The sequence below is a fragment of the Semicossyphus pulcher genome, unplaced genomic scaffold (genome assembly GCF_022749685.1).
Source record: "Semicossyphus pulcher isolate SPU_LCO1_2020_fin unplaced genomic scaffold, fSemPul1.0.p SCAF_22, whole genome shotgun sequence".
NCBI lineage: Eukaryota > Metazoa > Chordata > Actinopteri > Labriformes > Labridae > Semicossyphus > Semicossyphus pulcher.
In genome coordinates, this window is record NW_027211696.1 from 7785055 (window position 1) to 7810263 (window position 25209).

The 25209-nt window shown below is 41.0% G+C and overlaps 1 protein-coding gene across 1 annotated transcript; it reads left to right on the forward strand.

Annotated features, from left to right (window-relative positions):
• The first annotated feature begins 430 nt into the window (after positions 1 to 430).
• anxa4 (annexin A4) lies at positions 431 to 9512 on the forward strand. Its single transcript, XM_069673310.1, has 13 exons — positions 431 to 524; positions 1817 to 1875; positions 2876 to 2963; positions 3592 to 3686; positions 4542 to 4655; positions 5202 to 5292; positions 6807 to 6886; positions 7264 to 7320; positions 7398 to 7491; positions 8306 to 8401; positions 8744 to 8802; positions 8913 to 9035; positions 9265 to 9512. The coding sequence occupies exons 2-13, from the start codon at positions 1867 to 1869 to the stop codon at positions 9319 to 9321; spliced, it is 963 nt and encodes a 320-aa protein (XP_069529411.1). The 5' UTR covers positions 431 to 524; positions 1817 to 1866; the 3' UTR covers positions 9322 to 9512.
• Positions 9513 to 25209: the final 15697 nt, after the last annotated feature.

Here is a 25209-nt window from a genome sequence, read left to right on the forward strand (position 1 = left end):
ATATTAGGATTTTTTCAGGAAGAATCTAGTCACCATATAGCGTGAAGAATTTCAAAGGAGTATAAAAAAACAAATGGCCGCAAAGTCACATCGCTGGCCGTTACAATAGGATTCAACATGAACTGTTCGGGTAGTTAAAAAGAAAAAAAATAGCTCAACCGTTTTTTTTTCATCAGGCTTCCCTTCTTTGTCCTAAATATGTAACTCGATACATTTTCTATAAATACTTCAACTTTGAAATAATTTTGTAGTGGATGTATAGTCTAAAACTCGGGACTACAAGTATGCCAGTAATGCGTGAAAGGAGGTTTCCCCGTTTCTCCCGTTCTGCCGACTCTCCCTAAATGCAGCAGTAGCTCGCGTGCACGTTAGACTGCGCACGCGAAGGGAGGACCCTGATAAAAATTTGCATCCTAGTGGGTGGGACGTCAGGGCAGCTGACAGTTATAAGCTGTAGTTCCCTGGTTTTGTGACGTTTTACCCTCTCGTCGGGCTCCCCACTGAGTAAATTGTCTTCAGGACAGGTAAGGTGTAGTTCAGACGCGGGGTAGTCATGTTTTCGAGGTGCTTTTTGCACAGAGCAGAGTAGAGAGGAGTAGAGCACTGTAGCGGTTGGAGCTCTGTCTGTCTGCTGGGTGTGCCCAACAACTTCACGCCAAGTGAACTCTTTACCGCTCTGCTTCCTGAATCACTTTCGATACTTTTCTATTCATTTTTAAGACTTAGTTAAACTATCTTGAACATCACAGTGTTGTTTTTTTACACAAGGAAACATTATTCTAATGTACATGTTGTTCTTTTCTTTTAACGTTTAGAGGAATACCCTTTCCTACTATTGCTCAATTTCAAATGAACTTGCTGACGTTGAAAGTTTCTGATCCGATCACTTGCTCTCCATAAAAATATACTGCACTTAATAACTTAATAATGCATTTGAGAATAAAAGTCTTGTAACATGCTAATATTGCATCAAGGATACTTAAAGGTGCATGTTAGACAGGTTTATTTAAGTGACCTTCAAATCTTGAAATATACATATTTACTACAATTTTGATTCACTCTGTTTTGACACCTGTTTTAATAACTGGGGCTAAGAGAGTGTCACAATTCTCTGCAGAAACTGGATCCAGTTTGTTTTAAGTCACGTCTACGGTCCACACACATGGTTTGAAGTGTGTGTGTGTGTAGGAGTCACCTGCCCTGTATTTACATCACCACTCAGGTGTGGCTGCTGATCTACGCGCAGACTTCTGGTCACTGTGTTTTATTAGTAAATGTCTCCAATGTCAAATTCCAGCAGAGGGATCCAGTTAACTGTCTGATTGGTTATACAAATGTTCATTATGCTTTAGTGTAAATAGAGAAAGGTCATGTGGGATTGCAAACATAAGGGCTTTGAGCACTTAATGCAGCGCTAATGCTATTTAAATAGAAAGGTCTTCTCAATAGGATTTTAACTTTTGACACACATATAACAACCATGTCAATGGGTAATCTGATCCCTGCTGTCAGGAAACCCCTCTACCTGTCCTTGCAGTGGAGTAATTACAGGTGTGTCCAAACAAACACGAGCTTAATAAGATTAGGTTCCAGGACGACAGCACAGACGTGGGACACAAAAGAGCCCAAGACCAAATGTGTGTGACGGAAACCATCTCTGAGGAGATGAACTGCGTTCAATATTGATCAGAGGTTAATGAGGGTCACTACAAAACGGAGGCAACTAAACCTGGTGACCTGCTGTCCACTACGTTGTCTGTTTAGAAATAAATCATTGTGCAAGCGACATTATTTTAATTCATTTTATTTTTTACAGCTTTCTGCAGCTCCAGTTTGGAAATCCAGACCCTTCCTCTCCACTCTACAATGGCAGCGGTAAGTTTGTCCCAGAACTGCTGTTCCACATTTGTGCTGAGAAAAGAGGCAACAGCCATGTCATATATATATCAGGGTTTAAACAGCAGATTTGATGACTATACGATCAATTATGATGACAATACTATTATACTGATATCAACAAGATGCCATTTTAACCCATTGAACTTACATTTATATCAACACACAAAATGATGTTAAATCGTTGATCAGTGAATCAATATATTGTTCATATGGATGTATCACTACACCACTAGTAGGAAGCATAATTTACATGTCTTTGCATCACCAGTAGTTACTCTGCTGTTCAGCTGTGGTTTTGAATGTGGCTCAGCAGCCATTCACACATGTTCTTTTAAAAGAGCAATTTTTCACTTATGCTACTTTTTTGAGGTTAAAAGCATTTATTAGAAGTTCAGCCAATTAACAAATGTGAAAAATGCATTATATAATGTATATTCACGCATGGCAAAATCACACTCGTCATTGTGATTTTTCTTTTCGACTAAAATCCTAGTTGAGGAAATTATTCTGCTTATAAAGGAAATAAATATAATGACACAAATTTGCAGTGAATAACTCTGAACGAGACGTTTGAGTGCCTTGCATTTTCAAATTTTAACAAGCATCTTTTTCATTCACATGTAAATAAATAAAGACCTGTGCTGTGTAGCAATTTACACAAGCATTAAAGCAAATATTGATATTTTGTAAGTTTAACTCATACTTCCCTGTAAAGTTTGCTCTTAGTGTATGTGCTACAAGTGTCAGATTTCTTCATCAAGCTTTTGTAAATACATGATCAGCCTCCGAACTTGTTGGGACGTCAGAAAGTCATGCTTATATGTGCACGCCTTGAACCTCGATCCGCAGAGAAACTTTCCCCTTTCGGCAGATGAAAAACTCAACACAACACTTCTCAGAGAGATTTAATCTTGCGTCTGTCTATTTTCCTCCTGTTTAATACATAATTGGTTGTGATCATGTCTTTAATGACCAGATTGGAAACCGTGGCACAGTGACCGAGGCAGCGGGGTTTGACCCGGAGGCAGATGCCCAGCGGCTCAGAGGAGCCATGAAGGGAGTCGGTGAGTGATCCTGAAGCCATCATTAGCCAAAGATATTTTGAGCTGTGTCATTAAGACTGAGCCTCCATGGGAAAAATATAATTATTCTTTTCCTCTGCCTCCTCCTCTTCTCCAGGAAAGTGAAGTTAAATACATTCAGTGTTGTCATAGCAGCTTCCTATTTTCCTCTTCCATTCATTCTGCTGAGTGCTTCCTTGTACTTTACCTCACCTCTCTGCTCCCTGTATGGAGGGATATCTGAATTTTGCTGACAGAGCATAAAGCTGTAATAAAGTAATCTCCTGGTGGTTTACACTTCTTTGGTATGTGCCACTCAAAGAGCTGCATCCTCACACTCATTCAGGACTATGTATCACACACATTTCTTTCACCATCAGCTCATTCGTAGCGTGGAATGTTGATGCGGTTAGCATTTGCTAGCACAATCACCTCCTCCTGACTCGAGTTTGAGCTCTATTACAAACAGATGGTTGCTACGCAGAAGCCAACAAACAACTGGATTGTCTCAAAGGTTGCACTGCTGCTGCCAGATTTTATGTCTTACACGTAATGTTCATTGTTTGAGCTACAAACAAAGGAACATATGATCCTTGACACGTGAGCTTTTATATTGTGTTTTCTCTTGCAGGCACTGACGAGGCAGCTCTCATTGAGGTCCTCTCACACCGTACTATTGCCCAGAGGCAGCGCATCAAAGAGGCCTTCAAACAAGCTGTGGGGAAGGTGAGAGTTTTGCCCGATCTGTACTTAAATGCAGCAGATGAAGTCTGTTTGTGAATGACATAAAGTGTTTTTCATTATTAATCAACATGCACACAGCAGAGGAAGGAAATGAAAGACAGATAGAGCAGCAGAAGAATTTAAAAAGCAGTAGTGGTTGTGTCATTCTAGCCTCTTTTTCCATTGTGTTGTCTCTCATAATTTTTCCCTTAAGGTGGGGCTCTTCTGTGCTAACATAGCACTGATAATGTGCGAGTTAACCATTAACCATAAAGGACAAATGACTGCCACCTGTAAACAAACACCAGGACAGAGAGGGCCTTGTAGTCTGTAGGAAAAAGGGAATGTATCCCTCTTTAAAAACCAAGTACACTGAACCCACAGAGGTACGCTTCCCACTGACTGCTTCTTTGTTTTGTGATAATGCGCATCAATATATTAACTAAAAGTGAAGCAGGGGGTGTTTATCGTATCGACAGGATTAGATAATAACTTTGCTGTGTCCGTTAACTGGTCGATAAAGTTATCTGTAAGTTCCTCTGAGGAAGCAGCAGGGAAAGCAAAGCCTGTGTGGATCCTCACAGGCAGAAAGAGTGAGTCATGTTCCCCATGACGACGCCCACATGTGGTCACACAGAGGCGCCGTGTGGAACAGCCCCTCTGTGTCCAGAAACCACACCCTCTAGCGGGGACCCGAGTCCTGCTGCTGGAATGTGTGAAGTCATTTCTCATGTCCACGCTGGCAGCTCAAAACCAGAACGTGAAACCCGTTGTTATGTGAAAGATAATCAGCTTTCATTACAGGTGTCTTTTTTATTGAAATAATTTAAGCATCCGTCTGCTCTCGTCCTCCTGCAGGACCTGGCTGACGAATTGTCCTCAGAGCTGAGTGGGAACTTCCAGAGCGTTGTTCTAGGTCTGCTGATGCTGGCACCTGTGTACGATGCCTACGAGCTGAAATATGCAATGAAGGTGAGAGCTATGCATCTACTTGATTCTGCCTCTACAGAATAAGCTTAGCTATCGTCAACAAGTCTCATTAAAAGTCCAAAGCCAGCAATGGATACATCCCCTAATAATCATTGTCCGCTCATTAGTCAAAGCTGGATTTATGCTGTGCAATGAAGCTACATTGGACACATTATTCCACTGTGTCACATGATCCTTTATCACAATGAACCTGGGCACTGTAGTTTATTTTAATCAATCCCATGTCAACATTTCTGCTGCAGTACAGATGGAATAATCATCCGCAGCTGGAAATAGTCCCCAACAAATACACAGTTTATTCCAGTTTGAGCAACTTCTGCTAGAATCAGTGCTAAGCTCATTTCGGACACCTTTTTAAATAACAGTTTGTACTTGTGATATGTTTTCTGTATGCTCTCGTGATGAAGTGAATAGACTATGTAAGGAAGTCTGAAAGAAAGATAAAATATACAATTATAAACTTAAGGCAATGTTTCCTTTGCTTCATGAACTTTTTTGTCTTCATACCTTCTTGTACCTTCATCACAGGGCGCTGGGACAGAGGAGGCTGCTCTCATCGATATTCTCGCTTCAAGGACGAACGCTGAAATACAAACCATCAATGCTTTCTACAAGAAAGGTAAGTGTGCACCTCTACAAATAGAATTTCTCTTTCTATCTGCTCGCGGTGCGTCTCAGTGTCCGTCGGTGCCTATGGGTTGTGTATGATATCCGATATTGTGTATCAGTGACCAGCCCTCTGGTGTCTGTTAGAAGATTCATTGACCTCCTTTATTAGACAACAGTGCATGGCATGAATTATTCATGAAAGCCATTGCGGCTCTTTATGTGCTGGTTTATTGCTTATATGTTATTCTGTGGCTGCAATGACACGACGCACAAGTATGTCCAGAGTTTAGCCTTTTGGCTTTTAATATGTAACATAAACAGATGCGGTGTTGCAATCACTTACATGTACATGTTGTGTTCCTGTTTTAGCAGCGTAGCCGACTCTTTACTAACACAATAGTATTAGTAAAGAGTATTTATGAAACTGAAATTATTTTGACTGATTTCACTGAACCCTTCCTTCCTAAGCCTTTAATATTTATTTTTTTACTTTCAATCACATGAATGTTTTGTGTGAAAGTACTTCATTATTCAGAAATCAAACAATCTGCAGCTGTCCTGAGCTTTTAATCCGCTTGAGCTTATTATTTTACTGCTTACCAAACTATCTGAAAGGCTCTGTTTTGCAACAAACAGTAGTCAACTACAAAGTTACTTCTGATTCAGGAGCTTTTGAGAGCCAAAATCAACAAAAAACAGTGTGAAAACTGGTTCGTCAGTTAGCCAGAAACACTTAAAGACAGGGGTATTATGCTGTTTCAGTTTAAGACATATATACAATGTTACAATGATGTCCAGACTAAATGTGGGGGAAGTTTCAAATCAGTAGGTAAAAGTATGTTGGAGTAATCCCCTGCTAAAAAAGTCTTTATGAATGCTGTGCATGCCAGGTTTCAGACTTCTCCAGAAGCTTCACTTTGTGATGTCACAAAGTTGAGGAACTCTATATTTGGGTACCTGCCTAAGACACAGCAGAACTTCCTGCCCCTGGCACAGTTCATAAGAGCAGCAGACATTCATTTAAAATCAAGAAAGTGCAGTTTACTCTTTGCCGACAACTCTGTAACACGGCTACAGGGTCGGAGGCGCGCCTCAAACACTGAGTTCCGCCCCTTAGCAGGTTTCAGAGCTGGCCAATCAGAAGAAAGCAGGCTTGTAGGGGCGGGGTTTCTTAAAGGGACAGAGCTGACGGAGTCATTTCAGGCAGAGGCTGTATGAGGGCCTGCACAGAGTAGAGTTTTCTTAACTGTAAATTATGCTAAGCTACTCCACATGTATCACAGAGTGAAATATGAAGCTTGAAATTAGCATAATACCCCCCCTTTAAAAACTGTATGCTACCAGCACTAGCCGTTAAACCTTTATTAGCCAGTGTATACGTCCACGTATAGCCATAGGAATATAGTATGTGGTGGCTTTGTATTTATCATTGTATTGATATTCTTCCACATTCGCCCCAAACTGAACAGGTATTGAATTATGTGATTTAATATTTAAACTTCTTTATTATCTCTTCTCTGGCAGAACATGGAAAGAGCTTGGAGGACGCTGTGTGCGGAGACACATCAGGAATGTTCCAGAGGGTTTTGGTCTCTTTACTCACGGTGAGCAAACATTGGGCCATGACCTCTCCTAGCTTGAGCAGGTGTAAATGTATACATACATTAGGCAAAGATTTAATTGATAGAAAAAATGACATATAGGCAAAATTAAATAAAGCTGAGACAGTAGATTATAAAGGTTCACTTCCTTGTATCTTGCTGGAAACCAGCAGCATTTCATGTGATGAAATTCCTGTGCACTCAAGAGCAGATTCTACAACATTCTTTTAGAGACACAGGACACATGACTTTTAAATGTCAGCAGGAAATTGGAGTGAAATCCTTCTTTTATCGTTTTGGGTGAGAGGAAGAAATAGTCACTTTTCTTTTGCGGTTCTGCAATCGTTTTCTGACGAGCTGCTTCTTCTTCTGCTTCGCAGGCCGGACGGGATGAAAGCGACAAAGTGGACGAGGCCCAGGCTGTCCTAGACGCCAAGGCAAGTCTTTAGAGTCTCTACATAAAAGCATGTGTTTCACTTATGACCCTCAGTTTTTTACATGTTTGTGATTACAGGAAATCTACGAGGCCGGTGAGGCGCGGTGGGGCACAGACGAGGTGAAATTCCTCACGGTGCTCTGTGTGAGGAACAGCAAACATCTGCTGCGAGGTATTCATACAGTATATTGACATACGTGTGCTAAAATCTTCAAACCTAGTATCCTTGTGTTTATTCCTGTTTTTGTCACATGATTTTACTTCCTTTTACTTAAATTAGCCACAGAAGTCATGTGGGGCTTTTTGTGTCCCGTTTGTGGCAGTTTCAGGAGCAAACACTCACTATCGGTGTTGAATCACTTTCTTCTTGGCTCATGTCGTCGTGTGTTGTGTATATGTGATATAATCTAGAAGATTAAATATGTTAAGTCTCTATCTATCACAGAGGGAGGTAACACAATGGTGATTGAGCCTATGGCCCACTGATGGAAGCCTTTGCATTTGCAGTATATAGTATTATTACAGACTGGGTGTCTGTGGCAACATTCGCAGAAAAAATCTCAAGCGGCGCCCAGTTAGTGACGCGTTTTCCATCAGCCAGCAGTGGTTGGTCTGCCAGAGAGGGTAGGCGGAGCTAAGCGGCTGCTTTTCCGGTCTCTGCAAGTGTTGGGAGTAAACAGTAATCTACTATGGCTGAACAAACAAAGAGAAGATCGATGACTACAGATACAACTTCAAGAATAAGTGGAAATCCAAAGAAACAGAAACAAATTTGACGCTCAGATGAAGGCAAACGGCCGTCAGCGGGGAAAATGAAAAGTTACAACCATCACAAAGGGAGCCAACCGTAGACAAAGGTTATCTGGGACTTATGCACCCGCAACTGCCTGTTATCGCCATAAGGTGCTGCCAAATAGAACAAAACTGAGAACTTGGAGATTATAACTGTACAACAACTTATAACTGTTTTTGTTTGCCTCCTTCAGTGTTCGAGGAGTATCAGAAGGTTTCTGGGAGAGACATCGAGGACAGCATTAAGAGGGAGATGTCTGGCTGTCTGGAGGACGTCTTCCTGGCTATAGGTCTGCCTATGTTCTCTTTAAATATATATCTAGGGCCAATTTCAACCTTGTTTTGAATGCTGATGAATGAAAGACGTTTAAACTCAAACTTTATAGACAGAAAATAAAAGCAAATACTTCAGACTGGAGCGTGCTGCCGGTTTATCAAACGGTATTTCTTGTGCAACAGAACTTCAAACCCTGGCAACAAATCGAAGTCTGTCTGGAGTTTGTTTTCCTTTCATTGTAAAGCACCTCTTTTATTTTGTAGCAGAAGATAAGAAGCAAACACTGATCTCGTACCAGTGAATGCATTTGATTGATGTTGCACCTGATGTAACTTCATTTGTTTTGTCTTTACAGTGAAGTGCATAAAGAACAAGCCTGCATTCTTTGCAGAGCGATTATACAAATCAATGAAGGTAAATATTTCATGCTTGTAATGGAATGATAAAAGCAGACTGATGCTGTCTTCTTAAAACAAACAGGGCTCAACTGTAGCGCAGTATAAACAGTCTGTGTGTGTATTCAGGGGCTGGGCACCACAGACACTGTCCTCATCAGAATTATGGTCGCCCGGGCGGAGATCGACATGTTGGACATCAAAGCGCAGTTCCTGAAGATGTACGGCAAGACTCTGCACTCCTTCATCAAGGTGAGGCTCTGAGGTAGACAGGGAGATGCTTCAGTCAGCAAAAGCTTCGGAATACATCAGCTGTAGAATAATTATAAAACCTTTATTTAGCTTCAAACTGTGACGATCTCAGTCTTAGAATTGAAGAATATTAATGAGTTTTTTTATCAATTTAGTTTCATAAGACTTACCGCAGTTATTCCCTACTCTGTTCCTTTGATGTCTCACACATCTTTGTGTTCCCGCGCAGGGAGACACGTCTGGCGACTACCGCAAAATCCTGCTGGAGCTGTGCGGAGGCGAGTAGAGACGCATCGCAGCAGCACCCAGCTCTGTCTGTATCCTGGAGAACTGGAGACATCATGAGCTCTTTTTCTGTGTATCACTTCCTGTATCTTTCCTTCTTCCACGGCCTTCACATTTCACTGATTGACCGCAGTGCCTTGTTTTACTATTTGTACTGTAATGCAAATTAAACCAAAGACCAGTGACCTTTTACACATGCCTGCGTTTGTGTTATTGATCCCACATTAAGGATGAATTAGTTAGAGAGCGCGAGATATGTCCCTCTCACATCCCTAAGAACATAAAAAATGAATGCTATTGGCTCTGAGGAACAGTATTTTCATCACTGTCCAGTCAACGGAGTCCATTTGTTTAATTGGTTGCAATCACTCATTGGTTGAGTCAGCTCTTCGTCATGTGACTCAATTACATTAACGGGCTGCCGGCCTGATTTGAGGCAGTAAAGAGTGTTCTAATCAGGTTAAAGATGTCGTCCTGCTAATACAAGCTTCAAGATCCATTTCGGAGCAATAATAATGTGCTGCAGTTACACACTGTGACCACTAGGTGGAACCAAAATAACTCTCCAAAGAGAGAGTCTGAAGCAGTGCAGGATAATCTCCCAGCATCCTCTATGTCTGGAAATAATACAGCGCTCGTGTTTTATAATAAGCTGCAAAATAACTTTATTTTCTTCTCTGCTGATCACTCCGTGTGCTGTGGACAGACTTTAAAATAGAACCAAATTAGATTTAACAGCGCAACGCTCATCCCCGCAGGCTCTCCAATCACTCTTTATTGTGCAATCAGGAAGAAGAAACGTCACTAAACCCTCATCAGCCCGACTATTCACCATATTTAACAGCCCGAATGACGAAGCGTTTGTGTCTCTGAAGGGCTGCCACCCTCTGTGGCCATCTGGTTAAAGCCTCATTGAGTCATTTCAGCACTTTTCAAGGCAACTGTGAAGTTGATCTGAGCCCCAGAGGAGCTAATAAGTTGATCCTGCAAACATATTGGCAGTGGAACAGTAAGGTTGTTGTCCCTTTATCCTCTAACGCGGCTATCGTACAAGAGTTTTAATATCTGACGTAAAAAAGCACCTGTGTTTATTTGATTTTGTGCCATTAAGTTTATTCATTAGTCACAAAGAGGATTTGTTTTTTTTATTGTGTACAATAAAACATGATCTAATGAAGGTGAACACTTAAAGAAATACCATTTCACCAATAATGTTTGCACACAAACGGTTTGTTTTATACGTCTGTACACTCACTCATTAAAAATAAGTTGTTTAACAAGTCCAGGAAATCCTTGATGAATGTAAGAAAGTTGTATCAGATGCAATAAACACGGTTGGAGGAGGCATTAACCGGAGAAATGTACCGAACAGAAGGTCACAGAGAGACAAGTAGAGCAGTTTCACTGTCACAGCTGAATAGATATACACTTAGTAACTGGGTATGGATGAATGCACAAAATACTGCAAATGTTCCCACGGCAACAGAAATAACATGCATGTTCTTATGTTCTGGACACTTGGTACTCTCAGCACACATGTAGGTACGAATGAGATCTATAACATCATAGATAGGTAAAGGTTACAGCTATTATTAAATTCAGAAGCGATTTTAGTCAAACCACAATCTCCTGGTGATGCCACGCACAAAGCTTAAAACGAAGGGGGACTGCTCCTGTTGACTGTTTCACAAAAGCCCACCTTTTTAACTATAAGATAACCTTCAGGCCCTTCTTATAGACGGCTTCAGTGTTCTTGGCCCAGTTCAGTTTATTGTCTAAGTACGCCCCCGAATACTCTACAATGTCCACACTGACCCCTGGATGGAAACAGGGGTCACCGGTGTCTTTGCCCTTCTCAGATCCTCGATCAGTTCCTTTGTCTTTGTCGCTGAAGCTGGAGACGTTCTGCCCACACCTCTGCGGTTGTAGTTGAAGTCTGAGATGTATTGTAGTCCATGAGGTTTACCCGAGGCGCGAGTAGTTGAACTAGTTGAAAACTTGACCCAATACCCCGGCTTGATGACTTGAAATATAGTCGGCAATGGCAATTTGGGTAGCAGCTCAGTCCGTAGGGACTTGCCTTGGGAACCGGGGAGTGGCCAACCAAGCATGGAGTTGGGGCTGGTGGCTGGAGAGGAGCCAGTTCCTTTCCTGGGCACTGTTGAGGTGCCCTGAAACAAGGCACCGAATCCCCTACTGCTCAGGGCGCAACTCTCCATTAGTGTATGTCCTCGGGGTCCTGTTTGTGCTTGTGTGTAATCCAGGCCTTTGTGTGTGTAGCATGTTTGAAAAACAGAGTGAAAACATTGAATTTCCCCTCGGGGATTAATAAAGTATGTCTTCTTCTTCTTCTTCTTATAGAATTATACGGAGAGAGAGAAAACAATATTGCTGTGTAATTACCCAATGTCATGTCCATCTGTATGGCTGTACATCAGTTTGTTCACTAAGGATAAGCTGCTGTTAACAGTGACTCAAGTCTACACTTCAAATTAAATAACTTAATTTTTTTAATCCCAAAAAACGGAAGTGTAAATATTAAAAACTCCTGTTTTAAGTGGACTACTTCTTCCCGGGTGCTATGACTTCCTTGTGCCTTAATGTCTTTATGCCTTAATGTATGTTTATCTACTCACCTAAAGTGTAAAACAAGGGCACTATTTCTTGGCCAGGAGCGTTGACTTCCTTGGCCTTTGTGTAATGTATATTGAAATGTATTTAATCCCCAAAAACTAGTGTAAAAAAAGAGAAAAATTACAGACTTTATGTCATTTAAATTTCTTTTAACCCCAAGAACAGAGGTGTAAAAACTACAAATGCCAGTTTAGTTTTCTTGGCCAGGAGTGTTGAATTCCTTGGCCTTTTTGTCACCATGAGTTTAAAGGTCAAAAGGTCATATATTCCTTTAAAGTTGTATTCACTGCTCATATATTTTTGCATTATTGATAACATTTAATTTGTCTTGTTACTGGCAGTGCAAATATCTGCAGACAGTCTGACGTCGCTGTGCTTTTGTCTGACACGTGATGCACAGAGAAAACTCAGGTTGTAAATATGAGACAAGGTTCACAGAAGGAAAACAATCCATCAAGACACAATGCAGGGAAACTGTTCACAAGGGGACAAAGGAGCAACCTGGAAATAATGTCAGACAGAGGACAAGTGTTTTTATCAGGGCGATCAGCAGAGAACAGCAGCTTAGCACTGCCTGTAGCTGGGTTATCGAACAATTGAGAAGCAGATGTTAACCTTCAGCACAGACAGCAGCAACAACAGAACAGTCTATGTGATAAACCATGGGCAAGGTGTAAAAGTGAGCGGTTTACGAAAGCAGCATCTACACATGCAGGATGTTCCTGCTTCTTTGTCCGTGTTGATGCTGTGTAATGCTCAGCGTATGTATGGTATTTTCCGCGAGGACACGGTGTTCAACACACACACTTAAAGCTGTGACTCATAAACAAACAAATGGAGTATCTTGGGATGTAATGATATGTCTCAAACAGACTAAAAACGCGATTAAATGAGCCAGTGAAAGAATAAAATGGCATAAATTCAGCCTCAAGCGGTTAGTGAAAGTAAGGATCTGCTGCTGATCTGAGAGGTTACTGAATAGACTCATATTCATGTGTATAGACCCTTTTCACAGCTGACAATCACAGCTGTTGATAATAGCATTAACAATGCTCAGATGAATGTGACTGCGTGATGGCAGCACTTAAATGAAATCATATGCAGCCCGGTCAGAGTGCGGCTGCACCACTTCATTTGACTAATGAAACAGCGAGGAGGCCCCAAGTGTTTCCTGCATATTAACGAGATCTGTTTTGGACATTAAAACAATGTGAGAATTTATGGATCTCCTTGATGTCTCGGCGATCAACAGCGACATAAATTTCCTCCAGCTGAATGATGTTCTTTGCGAAATTATTCACACTATGAAAACACAATTTGTATTTCTGTTTATAGCATTTAAAACTTTGATCGAATTAAGTGCACGGCTGCAAATTGTTGGGCCTTATACTGAATGTTGGGTTAGGTAAAACAATATATAATTTGAGTCCTAAGCTTGGCGTTAAATAATAACTCAAATAAGACGCCATAAATCCCAGATGCTAAGAATTATTATGCTGAAGAATTATACATACATATAATGTACTGTGGCAATTAAAGGAGACTTAAAGCCAGAAAAGTTGGATTTAACAGAACAATCAGTCCATGCTGGCATATTCAGCGACTTTATAATAGAGAAGAAAGACCTTATATAATTTTTATGAAATCACTTATGGGTAATGGAGTATTCAGCAAAAACAATGAAGGCTTCATTGGAGGCTCAGCATAACACACCTTTGTTCCACAGCATTCATTTGGACCATTCACAATAAGAAAAGCACAGGTTATTAGTAATAATCACGTCTATTCAAGCGTCCCAGTCAGCTGGGACAGTTTGACAGGTAAACAGCATGCACAATACCTCAACCCTGAAACCTAAGCAGCTAAAATGAATCCAGACACTGTTAATTAATTCAAGGGTTACATTTTATAATAAGGGACACAAGACCAGTGTTCAAGTTCAAGTGAACAAATGTAGAAGAAACGAGGGGCTAATTGCAAGGAATAATAAGTAACTTCTAATTATTTTTTATAGACAATCTAACAATTAGGTCATGAATAATGGATGCCATCCATCCATTATCTATACCGCTTATCCTGTTGGGGTACGCGGGGGGGCAGGAGCCTGTCCTGACAAGGAAACTAGTTTTTCATTTGCCAGCAACAGTGAAAAACTCAGTTTTCACATGTTAGGCAAGGTGACGGTCTACGATCACTGAAGACATAAGTTAGTTGGAAAATTTAATAGACCTGTTGTTGATGATACTTATGTTCTCCCCTGGATATATAACGCTGGGTTTTTCCTGTTTTGGTTTTGTGTATTTAGGTGAACATCTTCTTTTTTTGTTCTTACATGCATCTACATAATAAAGTTTGAATTATTGTAGCTCCAGCTAACACTAAAATGCTGAAAAGTGGTTTATCCACTGATGCATCATAATTTGATTTTAGTTGGATACTTAGACAGACAATATTTCTGTCCTTAATGATTTTGCATGAGAGACTTGCATAGGTTCCTTCCTTGAATCCCAATTTGAACGCCGGGGGACGCATGGGGGGCTCCCCCCATGATAATCGAGGACTCTAAAATTGCCCGTAAATGTGAAAGTGAGTGAGAAAGGTCGTCTGTCTCTGCATATAAACCCTGTGATTGACTAGCGATCAGTCTGGGGAGTACCCAATCTGTACGCCCTGGATTGATGTACCCAAACCCTGGATGTACCCAATCTGTACGCCCTGGACCGATGTACCCAAACCCTGAATGTGCCCAACCTGGGCAGCTGGGATAGCTGGGATTCCTGTTTGGTGTTAGGGGGCGATACTGTCTGAACCCAAATGCAGAACACAGAACACTGAGACGAGGACTTGGTCCCAAAAGATTTATTGGAAAATAATACTTAGTGTGTGAGCTGAGAGTTCCTTGGTGTGGGGGAAGCAGGGGCTGAGCCGTGAGTCAGAGGTAGGAGCAGAGCAGGGCATGGAGTGAGCAGGGAGCCAGGCAGAGTGAGTCCATTACCCAGAGGAGGTTGAAGAGTGTATTAGAAGACACAGGAGTAGGGCTGGGGCAGGAGTCAGGTGAGGACGGTGTTGTTTAGCAGAGTCTACAATCTGGCAGCATGGTGGAGGAGGAGCCCAGTATTTGAAGCTGTGTAGATTTTGTTGATGACGAGCAGCTGCCACCCAACTCCTGCACACCAGATCCCACTCCTGTATCAAGACACACAGAGACAGGGAGGGAGAGAGACCTGCTAGGAAGCAGCAGAGTGCGTGACATTTGGCTCTTTAGTAAAAAAAAACAAAAAAACAGAACACTTCTTCCAGCACTAAAATATTGGCGTTTAGTTTAAAGTTGTTCTTTAGATAGATTCTACATTCTGATTCATTTTACAGCATGTAAGCTACAAATAACCAGAAAAAACCAAAGGGGTGTCACACGTGAAGACCAAAGCCGGTGTTGAGGAGATGAATATGAACATGTGGGGCTTTGCTGTCTATATATGCACATTGGGCTGCAAGTGTAACCAACTGGAAAACAAAGACGGTATCTGCTGTTCATGTATGGTGAGATTATGAAATAAAGATTTATTGAAATCCCATGAAAGCTGCTGTGACACACTGATGCTCGCAAACAGCACTGAAACCTTACACAAACCTTACTCTGTATTCAAACATGAGCGAAAGACTGGAACATGACTCACATTCAACAAAGTAAAACATTTGTTTCTCTTACCTTGACTGGTGTCTGATAATGCAGACACTTTCTGCAGTTTGATGAGTTTGTGAGACATTATTGTCCAAAGTTTGTTCATCATCAAGACTAACAGCTGCTGGATCTCTTCAATTCCACGTTTTATTGAACAATGCAGCTATATGGAGGTTGAAATCTCAGACATGGAAATCCATCCATCCATCCATCCATTATCTACACCACTTATCCTGTTCAGGGTCGCGGGGGGCTGGAGCCTATCCCAGCTGTCTGGTCGCCAGTCAATCACAGGGCTGGCACATAGAGACAGACAAACTTTTGCCCTCACACCCACACCTTTAGGGCAATTTAGAGTCACCAATAAACCTTACAAGCATTTCTTTGGACTGTGGGAGGAAGCCGGAGACCGGGAACCCACGCATGCAGGGGGAGAACATGCAAACTCCATACATGGAAATCATAAAGATAATCTTTAGACACAAATGTGATTCATAACAATGATCATACGAACATGTTGTATAATCCTGCTCATTGTCTCTTTTCAAGGGCAGAGGCAGTTATTGTGTGAGAAACACACATATATAACATATAATAGTCACCAGGGGAAATCGCATTGTACAAAATGAATGCAATCAACTCTGTTGGTGAAAAGAAGAAATAACACGTAACGATGACAAGCTGAGTGTGAAGCTTTTTTATTTCACAATATAAGTGGCTCTATATTCCGTCTATATCCGTTTATATAATCCTTTTTATTATGAGTTATTCTTTATTTAAAAGTGTACATCTGAGGAAAGAAGGAGATTTTAGACTAAATGATCACAACTGAAACGGCAGAGAGCGACACATTTGTGACTTTTAGTTTCAGGTATGGGTCAAGCTCCAGAGACTCTGTATCCTACATTTCCTATAATGCAACTTTATAGAATCTTTTATTAGAAGCACCTGGTAAAAAATCAAATACCACACCTCCAGTTTTAACCCCGACTGTCTTTTAAGCTGTGGCTCAGTGGAAGAGTCTGTAATCTCTAAATGGGAAGGTTGGCGGCTTGATCCCCAGCTCCTGCAGTCTACATGTCGAAGTGATCATAGGCAAGACTCTGAACCCCAAATTGCTCCTGAAGGCGAAGCCATCGGTGCATGAAGGAGCATGGATGGTTAAATCCTGATTGGAGATTGGCCCTTTGCATCGCAGCCTCTGTCAACAGTGTGCGAATGTGTGTGTGAAAGGTCCACTTATCAGTTTGCCATTTAAAAATGCAATTTTTGTTGTCACTTGTTTGCAGCAAGGGCTGCACGGTTGTGCACTTGAGCGCTGTCACCTCACAGCTAGAAGGTTCCTGGTTCGAATCCCAGTTCGGACGTAGGGGGCCTTTCTGTGTGGAGTTTGCATGTTCTCCACGTGCATGCGTGGGGTCCCTCCGGGTACTCTTGCTTCCTCTAACAGTCAGAAGACATTCCTGTTAGGTTAATTGGTGACTCTTAATTGCCTGTGGGTGTGAGTGTGAAAGGTTGTCTGCCTGTATGATTGACAGGCGATCAGTTCAGGGTGTACCCGACCTCTCGCCCACAGACAGCTGGGATAGGCTCCAGTCCCCTGAACAGGACAAGCGGCACAGATAAAGGATGGATGGATGTTTGTAGTGGAAATCAGCTGTAAACACAACGCTGACATACTGTCACTATTAGCTCTGATATAAGCAAACAGCTGCTATTAACACATCCAGCAGACATGCACTAATACTAGCATTCATTTGGAGTGAGTTTGAATCCACCTGATCTCTGAGGATCCTCATCTCCTTTCCCCCGTTCCCTTTCTTCGTGTCTGTTTGTGTGTTCTTGTTCATCTTCTGTGTGTGTGCGTGTCTGTGTTCGTCTGGAGCTGGGCGTGGAGCCACACACCTTGCCGCCAATCAAGCCCGCACACCTGCCGCTCATCTGCAATCAAGCCACCTACAGGATAAAAGCCCCGCTCCGTCATCCGCTCTTCACCAGAGCGTCCGATTGCCCCGCGTGGTACTCAGCTCAGGCTCTTTTGAAATTGTTATGTAAATCTAGTTGTGTCTTGTTAAGCCCGTCTCCTCGTGTCCAGATCTCTGAACCTCCAGGAGACCTCAACCTCTGCATCCCGGCCAGCCTCTGACCTCACTCTCGCAACCTAGGGCCTCAGACGAGCCTTTGCGAGAGAAGCCTTTGTTACAATAAACTGTGTTTCAACCATGTCTTCATGGGGTCCATTCTTGATATAAAAATATTCACAATGGCTTCTTATTCAAGCCCCAAATGAGGTACTCTGGTGACAGCATCAGGGTTATTATTTCAGACTTTAAAGTGCTCCCTCCTGAGCCACAGAGGACATTGTGTAACTATTTTTACATGCTGGGTCACAAGTCAACTGAACTTCTATAATATAAAACCTGTGGAGCACTCCTTTAATGTTGAACACTTGGCCTCCTCAAGAATCCACTGGAAGAAAATAATATATTTTCCTTTGATGCTTGGTTGAAGTGACCCTTAAAAACAGGAGAGCATTTCTTCCCCTGTATTTTCTACCTTTCCTACATCAGTATTCTTGGCTCCAGCGCTCTCACATGTCAGCAGCCTCACGCTGCTCTTGTTTGCACCACGCAGTGACTGAGGCATGAATTCCATCAAACATCACAAAGACGGCAGGAAGCAGAATGAGATGTGTGAGGAGAGTCTCGCGAGGCCGATTAATGTGATTGTACACCTCGTGGGGGGATTTTTCATCCAGGAGTGTTTGCTAATGTCGAGCGGAGCATCACTGTGATCCTCAAGACTCCACCTTTGATGAGAGGTTCAGAGCTTCTTCAGTGGAGGACTAAAACAAATCTGCTGTTGTGAAGTTCAAACAGCCTCCTGCAGTGTTCATTAGCAGCGCTGTAGACTCACCGTCACAGGGAGACATCGGGGTGATAACAGCTGCAGCTAGTGGCAGTGAGCACTGTAGAGAACGTGAAATAAGGGGCTGTGATTGTTTGTGTTCTTAATAAGACGTTGTGCCGTAATGAGTGCCGTAATGATGTTAAAAGTCATCAGATTAAATATTAGTATATTAGATTAGAATGCCCTCATTGTAATTGCACATTGTGGAATGAAATTGCTGAGCATCTCCTGAAACAACACACTCAACTGATGCCGTTACGTCTCTGTTACTTACTCTGATGCCGGCTCAGAGGCGGAACGACTTCGCCCCAGCGTTCCGCCTCCGTGCGTTCTAGATAGAAGACGGAAAGTAACAGAGGCGTAATAATCCAGCCTTGAACTGGCAGTGAAAAAGGGCAACTGGCTTAATTTACCTCATTAGTGTGTGCAATGGCAGTGACCAGCCTGTGGATTTCTAGGAACAGCACCTTTGTTATCTCGAGATAACGAGATAAATAAGTCAAGATCTTGAGAAAACAACTGAAACTAACTCATCATCACGGGAAAACTGAGTAAATGAAATGTATGGAAATGTAAGTCTTATATGACCTTTATTGATATTATTGCACATTAAAGTTGTGTGCTTACTTCTCGGTGAAAAACATGCACTTAGAAGAGTTTTATGTAAAAAAGGCTCCAAATCATTGCCTTCTATATACATGACGCGTCATGTTCCACATAATATAAATGTCCACTCTGTTCCTCCTCTAGCAAATATTGCTTGTCCCTACACGCACGCCATAAATCTGTTTCAACAAAATAAAAGCACACTGGATTTAAAGGATAAAAGCCATCAGGCAACATGAAACCAGAGTACACTTCCAGATTAACTGACCACATGCAGCCTCTCTCTCACTGGATGCTCTGTCCTTTACTTTTGGACTGATGTAAAGTAAACAAATTTGCTATGTGCATGTTCCACCACGTGCCATTCATTTTCTAAACTTTTAGCAGAGTTTAAGGCACACAATCACATCCAGATATTTTGGTAAAAAAACCCACTGATTTGACATTTAAACGGGACCTTTTCTTATCATCAAATAATAAAGATGGTAAAATGAAATTCAAAGTTTCACTTTCTAAGACAGACATATGGCTTCTTCTATCATTGCTTGAAGATCAGAGTGACAACAACCTGAATGTCACCGCAGACAATATAACGAGCTGATACCTTCACCTGCCGCACGCTCCAGTCTGAGTCATCCAGCGAGGATCTGTAATGATCAACAATCTTTTCACTTCACACCAGACACTGTGTGAGTTGGATGATAAGTTATATGTTTCATTCCTCCTCACCAATCCCACATCAAAGTGAGCAGGCCTGTTGCATATTTATGCTCATATGGTTATGTTTTTTCTTTTTCCATTTAATACCCAATAGGAGATGAATCAACCAATTAAGGGCCTATGTCCACTAACAGCGTTTTCAGCGCAAAAATGCCCTCAGCATCAGCTGTTTTTTCTCACAGCGCACTCAGTTAAAAACAGTTCAACTTTTGGAACACCACCACGCTCATCATTGTCACTTCTCCCTCACACCTCACCAACCAATCAAAATCAAGGAGGGGCGGGACTTCAAATGCCAGGACACGACTCCTTTCCATCGTTTTCATGTTTTCTTTGTAACATTTCAGATAATAAAAGCAGATATTTAGTGTACAGAGCAATTTAAAACAGAGTTGACGGTCACTACCAAGGGAAGCGGAAGTGCTGCCAGACAACTTTCGTAACCTAGCAACAGTAAGCGTCGGTGAGATGTGCTCTGAAATTGAGGTTGTGGGCGCTGCCAGAGCAAAAAGTGCCATTAGTGGACACAGGCCCTAACTTGCTTGACATGCAGGTCCACCTAGCACAGATTTAGGAGACGTACATCCGCATAACACCCTGCTCTTTGTAGGTTTTTGAGAGACGTTACGAATTGGGGGCAGTATGTAAACACCTTGTGGACAATAGACAGCATATAAGAGGTGGATGTAGCCACGTGACATCACCCTTTGGTCTGTGGATTACTGTTTCTTAGTTTTGAGCCAAGCATTTTGAGACGTGACCATATTCATATGACAAGGTAGAAACACATTGCTACGCCTCCCTCCGTTGAACAGGCGACTTGGTAGCAACTTGTCAATCACAAGTAGCCACACCCTGAAGCAAATCATGATTTATTGTGAAATTGTATGTACACTGGACATAAACTATTTACATAAATCTAAAATTAAAGTAATAAATCAACTGACAACCGGCTCAAAATAATAGAACTACTTTTTGCAACCATTTGAGTCGCCCCCTGGTGACCATGAGAAAGAATGCAGGTTTAAGGCAAATTGCATTGGCTTTACTTTTGAAGCCCAGAAGCTTCATCTATTCCTGATATACAGCGATCAGCCATAACATTATGACCACCTGCATAATATTGTGTAGGTCCCCCTTTTACTGCCAAAAGAGCCCTGACCCATTGAGGCATGGACTCCGCTAGACCTCTGAAGGTGGTTTTCCTTCCTTGGACCACTTTTGGTAGGTCCTGACCACTGCAGGTCGGGAACACCCCACAAGAGCTGTAGTTTTGGAGATGCTCTGACCCAGTCAATCACAATTTGGCCCTTGTCAAAGTCGCTCACATCCTTACGGTTGCTAATTTTTCCTGCTTCTAACACATCAAACTTCAAGAACAAAATGTTCACTTGCTGCCCAACATATCCCACCTACTGCCAGATGCCACTGTAATGAGAATATTATTCACTTCCTGTTGGTGGTCATAATGTTATGGCTGATAGGTGTATAGTCTATGCTGTAAACACAACACATGTTTCACCTTTGAAAGTGGTATGGTGAACTCTGGAGTGACTTATAAAGTATAAGCTTTTAGTAAAACAACCACCGAACGAGTCAAAAGTAACATCTTAACACCCTTGATAAAGTATGCCTTATCTTAATCAGCCACATGTTAGAGCCATTTTTTACTGTTTCTTACTTTGAGGCACGAAATGAGTTCTTTGAAGTACCATTGAAAATGGATAACAGAGCCTTGCAGGGCTCTGGCAGCAGGTGCTCTAACTTGGTTTGTATTTGTATTCAATATCTATGAACAGCATCTTTTCATAAGCAATTTCGCCTTTTTGAAATGCATCTAGCTCCCTCCGGTTTGTGTGAACTATTATCCCTGCTGCCACATACATGCTATTATAGGTTAAAGCGAGGCAATAAACCCGCTGCTTCCTACAAAACCTGTGATCAGTCTATGACTGTGAATGGATTTCTTTTGACCTCTTGGGGGAATAAATTGATTCTGTCTCTTTTTCTCTGTCCAGTGTCTCGCTGATTTACAAGCTTGGTAATCCAAGATGAAAGACGGCAATGCTGCTATTATGTAAGTGCAGTGTTATGTATATAAGGAAGGTGAATATTTTCACAGGCTAGCTTGTTATATGAGCAGGCAGAATACATAAAGGATATTTCAGCCCATTATTGTCTTGTTTGGGTCTTATTTTTTTCTTCGGTTCAAAAGGTTTGCTGCCTCTATAAAAAAAACTTGTTTGCAGGGGCATCTTTCTTTTTTCATCCTTGGTTCATGTTGTGCAAGGTTCTTCAAGTCCTTGCCAATTAACAGTAAATAGAAGGAAGCATTGCTATTCCATCATTCTTTTTCCATCTACATGAAATGGTCTCTTTTTTATAATGTCAGCAAAAGACATTAAATTACTTGTTGCTGTACTCTGCCAAATGAAAAATATAAATGTGAATCAAAGTGGTACGTGAAAACCTCTAATGGAGGAAAGGTTTGTGGAAAATGGAATGAATGTAAGAGCTCAGTAGACCATAATGATATGGTGGCTATTTCCCCTGACATCCTGCTCTGGTTGGTTCAAACGCTGTTATAATGTCATACTGCTGTTATCTATGTTGTCGCATAAACATTGATAAAAGAAGAAAAATCTGAGAAATCATTATCATTCCATTGCTTCCAGATTCATTAGTAACATAAAAGACAATGGATAGTGAAAATCGAGAGCTACATTGGTCCATATTTCAAGTTAAAACTAAAAAAATGTATAACTTGCAAGCATAAAACAAGAGCTAAGGTTAGCCGTCACTCACTTAATTTGCAATTGTAGGGTGATGCAACAGAAAAGGCATAAACTTAACTTTGTAAAAACAACATATTTGATTAGTTTTTGCTGACCACCCTTCATGGTGGTCATCAAAGGAGTACCCCAGGGATGTATCCTGGGGCCACTTTTATTTACATTGAATATAAATGACATTGCAGAATTTTTTTTTATAATTGGTCTTTATGCTGATGATACAATATCATATTCCTCTGCGCTCTCAAACAATCACGCTCTTCAGCAGTTACAGACTTACTTTAACCCAATCCAACAAGCTCTGGCTGGTCTCAGACTAATGCTGAACCCCAGAAAAGCCAAGTAAAGAATAAGTCCTGCCTCGTAGTGAATTACAGAAACAATTGTTCAGGCTACACTCTTGGACTTTGGATACACACTATACACTCAGGTAACTGCTTCTCCATGGTATTGTATTGCATTTTTAAAGAGCAAGGGTTTGAACTGCTGAAGGGAAGTACTTGCAACTGTTAAAATATTGGAAGGTGCATAGCTTTACAAGTTTGAATATCTGCTTATAAATGTATATGTGTGTATGCTTGCATAAAGGAAAAATAAAATTAGCTACAGACCACAGCTAATGTTAGCAATTAGCCACTTCCTTGCTAATATTACTGTTAGATAGGAATGCCTCTCCTATCGTACCATAGAACAATATCAAAAGGCAATGTTAGCATGCAGACTCGTATTTGCTAACGTTAATATTAGCTGGGAGGTGGTTGTATGCTAGCATTAGCTGTGGCTCATGGGTTATCAAAGATGTTGCATAAACTTGAAATATGGTCTGATGTCCTTCTGGATTTTCAATATCCATTGTCTTTTAAGTTGCTGATCAATCAAGAAATCAGACTCCACACAACTTTCGTTATAGAGACACAGCAGTACGACATTATTCCAGCATTTGAACTTCCCATCCTGAGTGATGTCAAAGACAATTAGCTCACATTTCTGAAAGGTTTTGTTTTGGTCAATTTCTTTCTATGCCAAAGCTTTATTTAAAACACAACAATTAAAATGTCCACTTTCATCATCTTCATCAATGTCAGAAAACATTGCAATAACAGCACTTTAATATGGTGTTAAATCAGAAAGCTACAGGCAATGCATCTGTTAATGCATCAACAAAAAACAAGCACATAAATAATAGAGTCCTGCACATGCCTGTGAGCAGATCAATAGTCACTGTTACTGTCTCTGAGATCAATCAGTCCAGACCTACAGTAACTAATCAGTTCGAAATCATACGTCATCTTCAAGTCCAACCCAGACATTAATCTTTCTGTGTCTCTACCTTGTTATTGGCTTACTGTCACTGCCACAGACATCTCTCTCGCCCTCACTCTCTCTCTCTCTCTCTCACTCTAAAACAGCTTCAGCTCACTGAGGAGAAGCGCACAGGAACGTTCGCTCCTCATACTCTCACACTCAACTCACCTTAACTCTGAAAAACAACAACACAGGTAAGTTACTGGCTGATTTGTATTTGTGATTCTTTATATATCTATTCATTTATTTTTTCCTTTCAGGTAGTGGGAGCATATTTTTTCTTATACAGAAAAAGGGTAACTAAATTGAACACACAATAAAACCATGATTACTGATAAAGTAATAAAGCAGTAAATGCATAATAAATAGTAATTTGTTACTTATTTACTTAATTTCAAGCTAAATCTTCCATGTCATGAAGGTCACAGTGTTCTGTGTTCTATGTAGTGCAGGCAACATTTTAAAGCTCATTATGTTCAGTTTTTAGGTATTCTAATTGCATATCTATCATATTCTATTTCTTTTTTAATAAATTGCATGTATATCCGAGATAGTGAATATAGTGCCAAAACCTTACGTGCCAGGGCTTTGTTATGTAAGACTTACCATTATAATCCAGAGATTTAAAACTAGATGTCAAAGACAAAAAATTACGAATTATTCTTGAAATTATGATAACTAGCATGATGCTTACATAATCATTTGGAAATGGCTGAATGATAACGTAATCCTTTAAAATTGTTAGGCAATACAAAGGCGTAAACAGACTTAACTTAGTAAAAAAAAACATTTTATATAAATTACATTTAATAACCCTCTGTTGACCACCCTTCATGATGAGTCTGCAAAGGAGTACCTCAGGGATGTATCCTGGGGCCACTTCATTTACATTGTATATAAATGTAATTGCCGAAAAAATTAGGATATAGGAAAATTCGTCTTTATGCTTCTTTGCATTTAGTGCAGGCATCTTTGTTAGAGCTTATTATGCACAGTTTTTTGGTATTTTGAATTGCATATCTATTTCATTCTATTTATTTTTTTTATATATTAAATGTGTATCCAGAGGTAGTGCTTGACATTAGACTTGAAAGAGACCTAGACATAAAGAAAAGGCTATGCAAATGTGTAAGACAAAATATAAAGAATAATTCTAAAAATGATGACAACTAGCATAATGCTAACATAATCTTTTGCAAGTGTTGGGCGATACAACAGGATCGATCATCGAGCCACTTAT

Excerpts from the sequence above, each read along its gene's own strand:
- anxa4 (XM_069673310.1), top strand. Across the intron at positions 7,321-7,397 it reads AGGCTGTCCTAGACGCCAAG|GAAATCTACGAGGCCGGTGA; the intron begins GCAAGTCTTTAG and ends TTGTGATTACAG. Across the intron at positions 8,803-8,912 it reads GATTATACAAATCAATGAAG|GGGCTGGGCACCACAGACAC; the intron begins GTAAATATTTCA and ends GTGTGTATTCAG.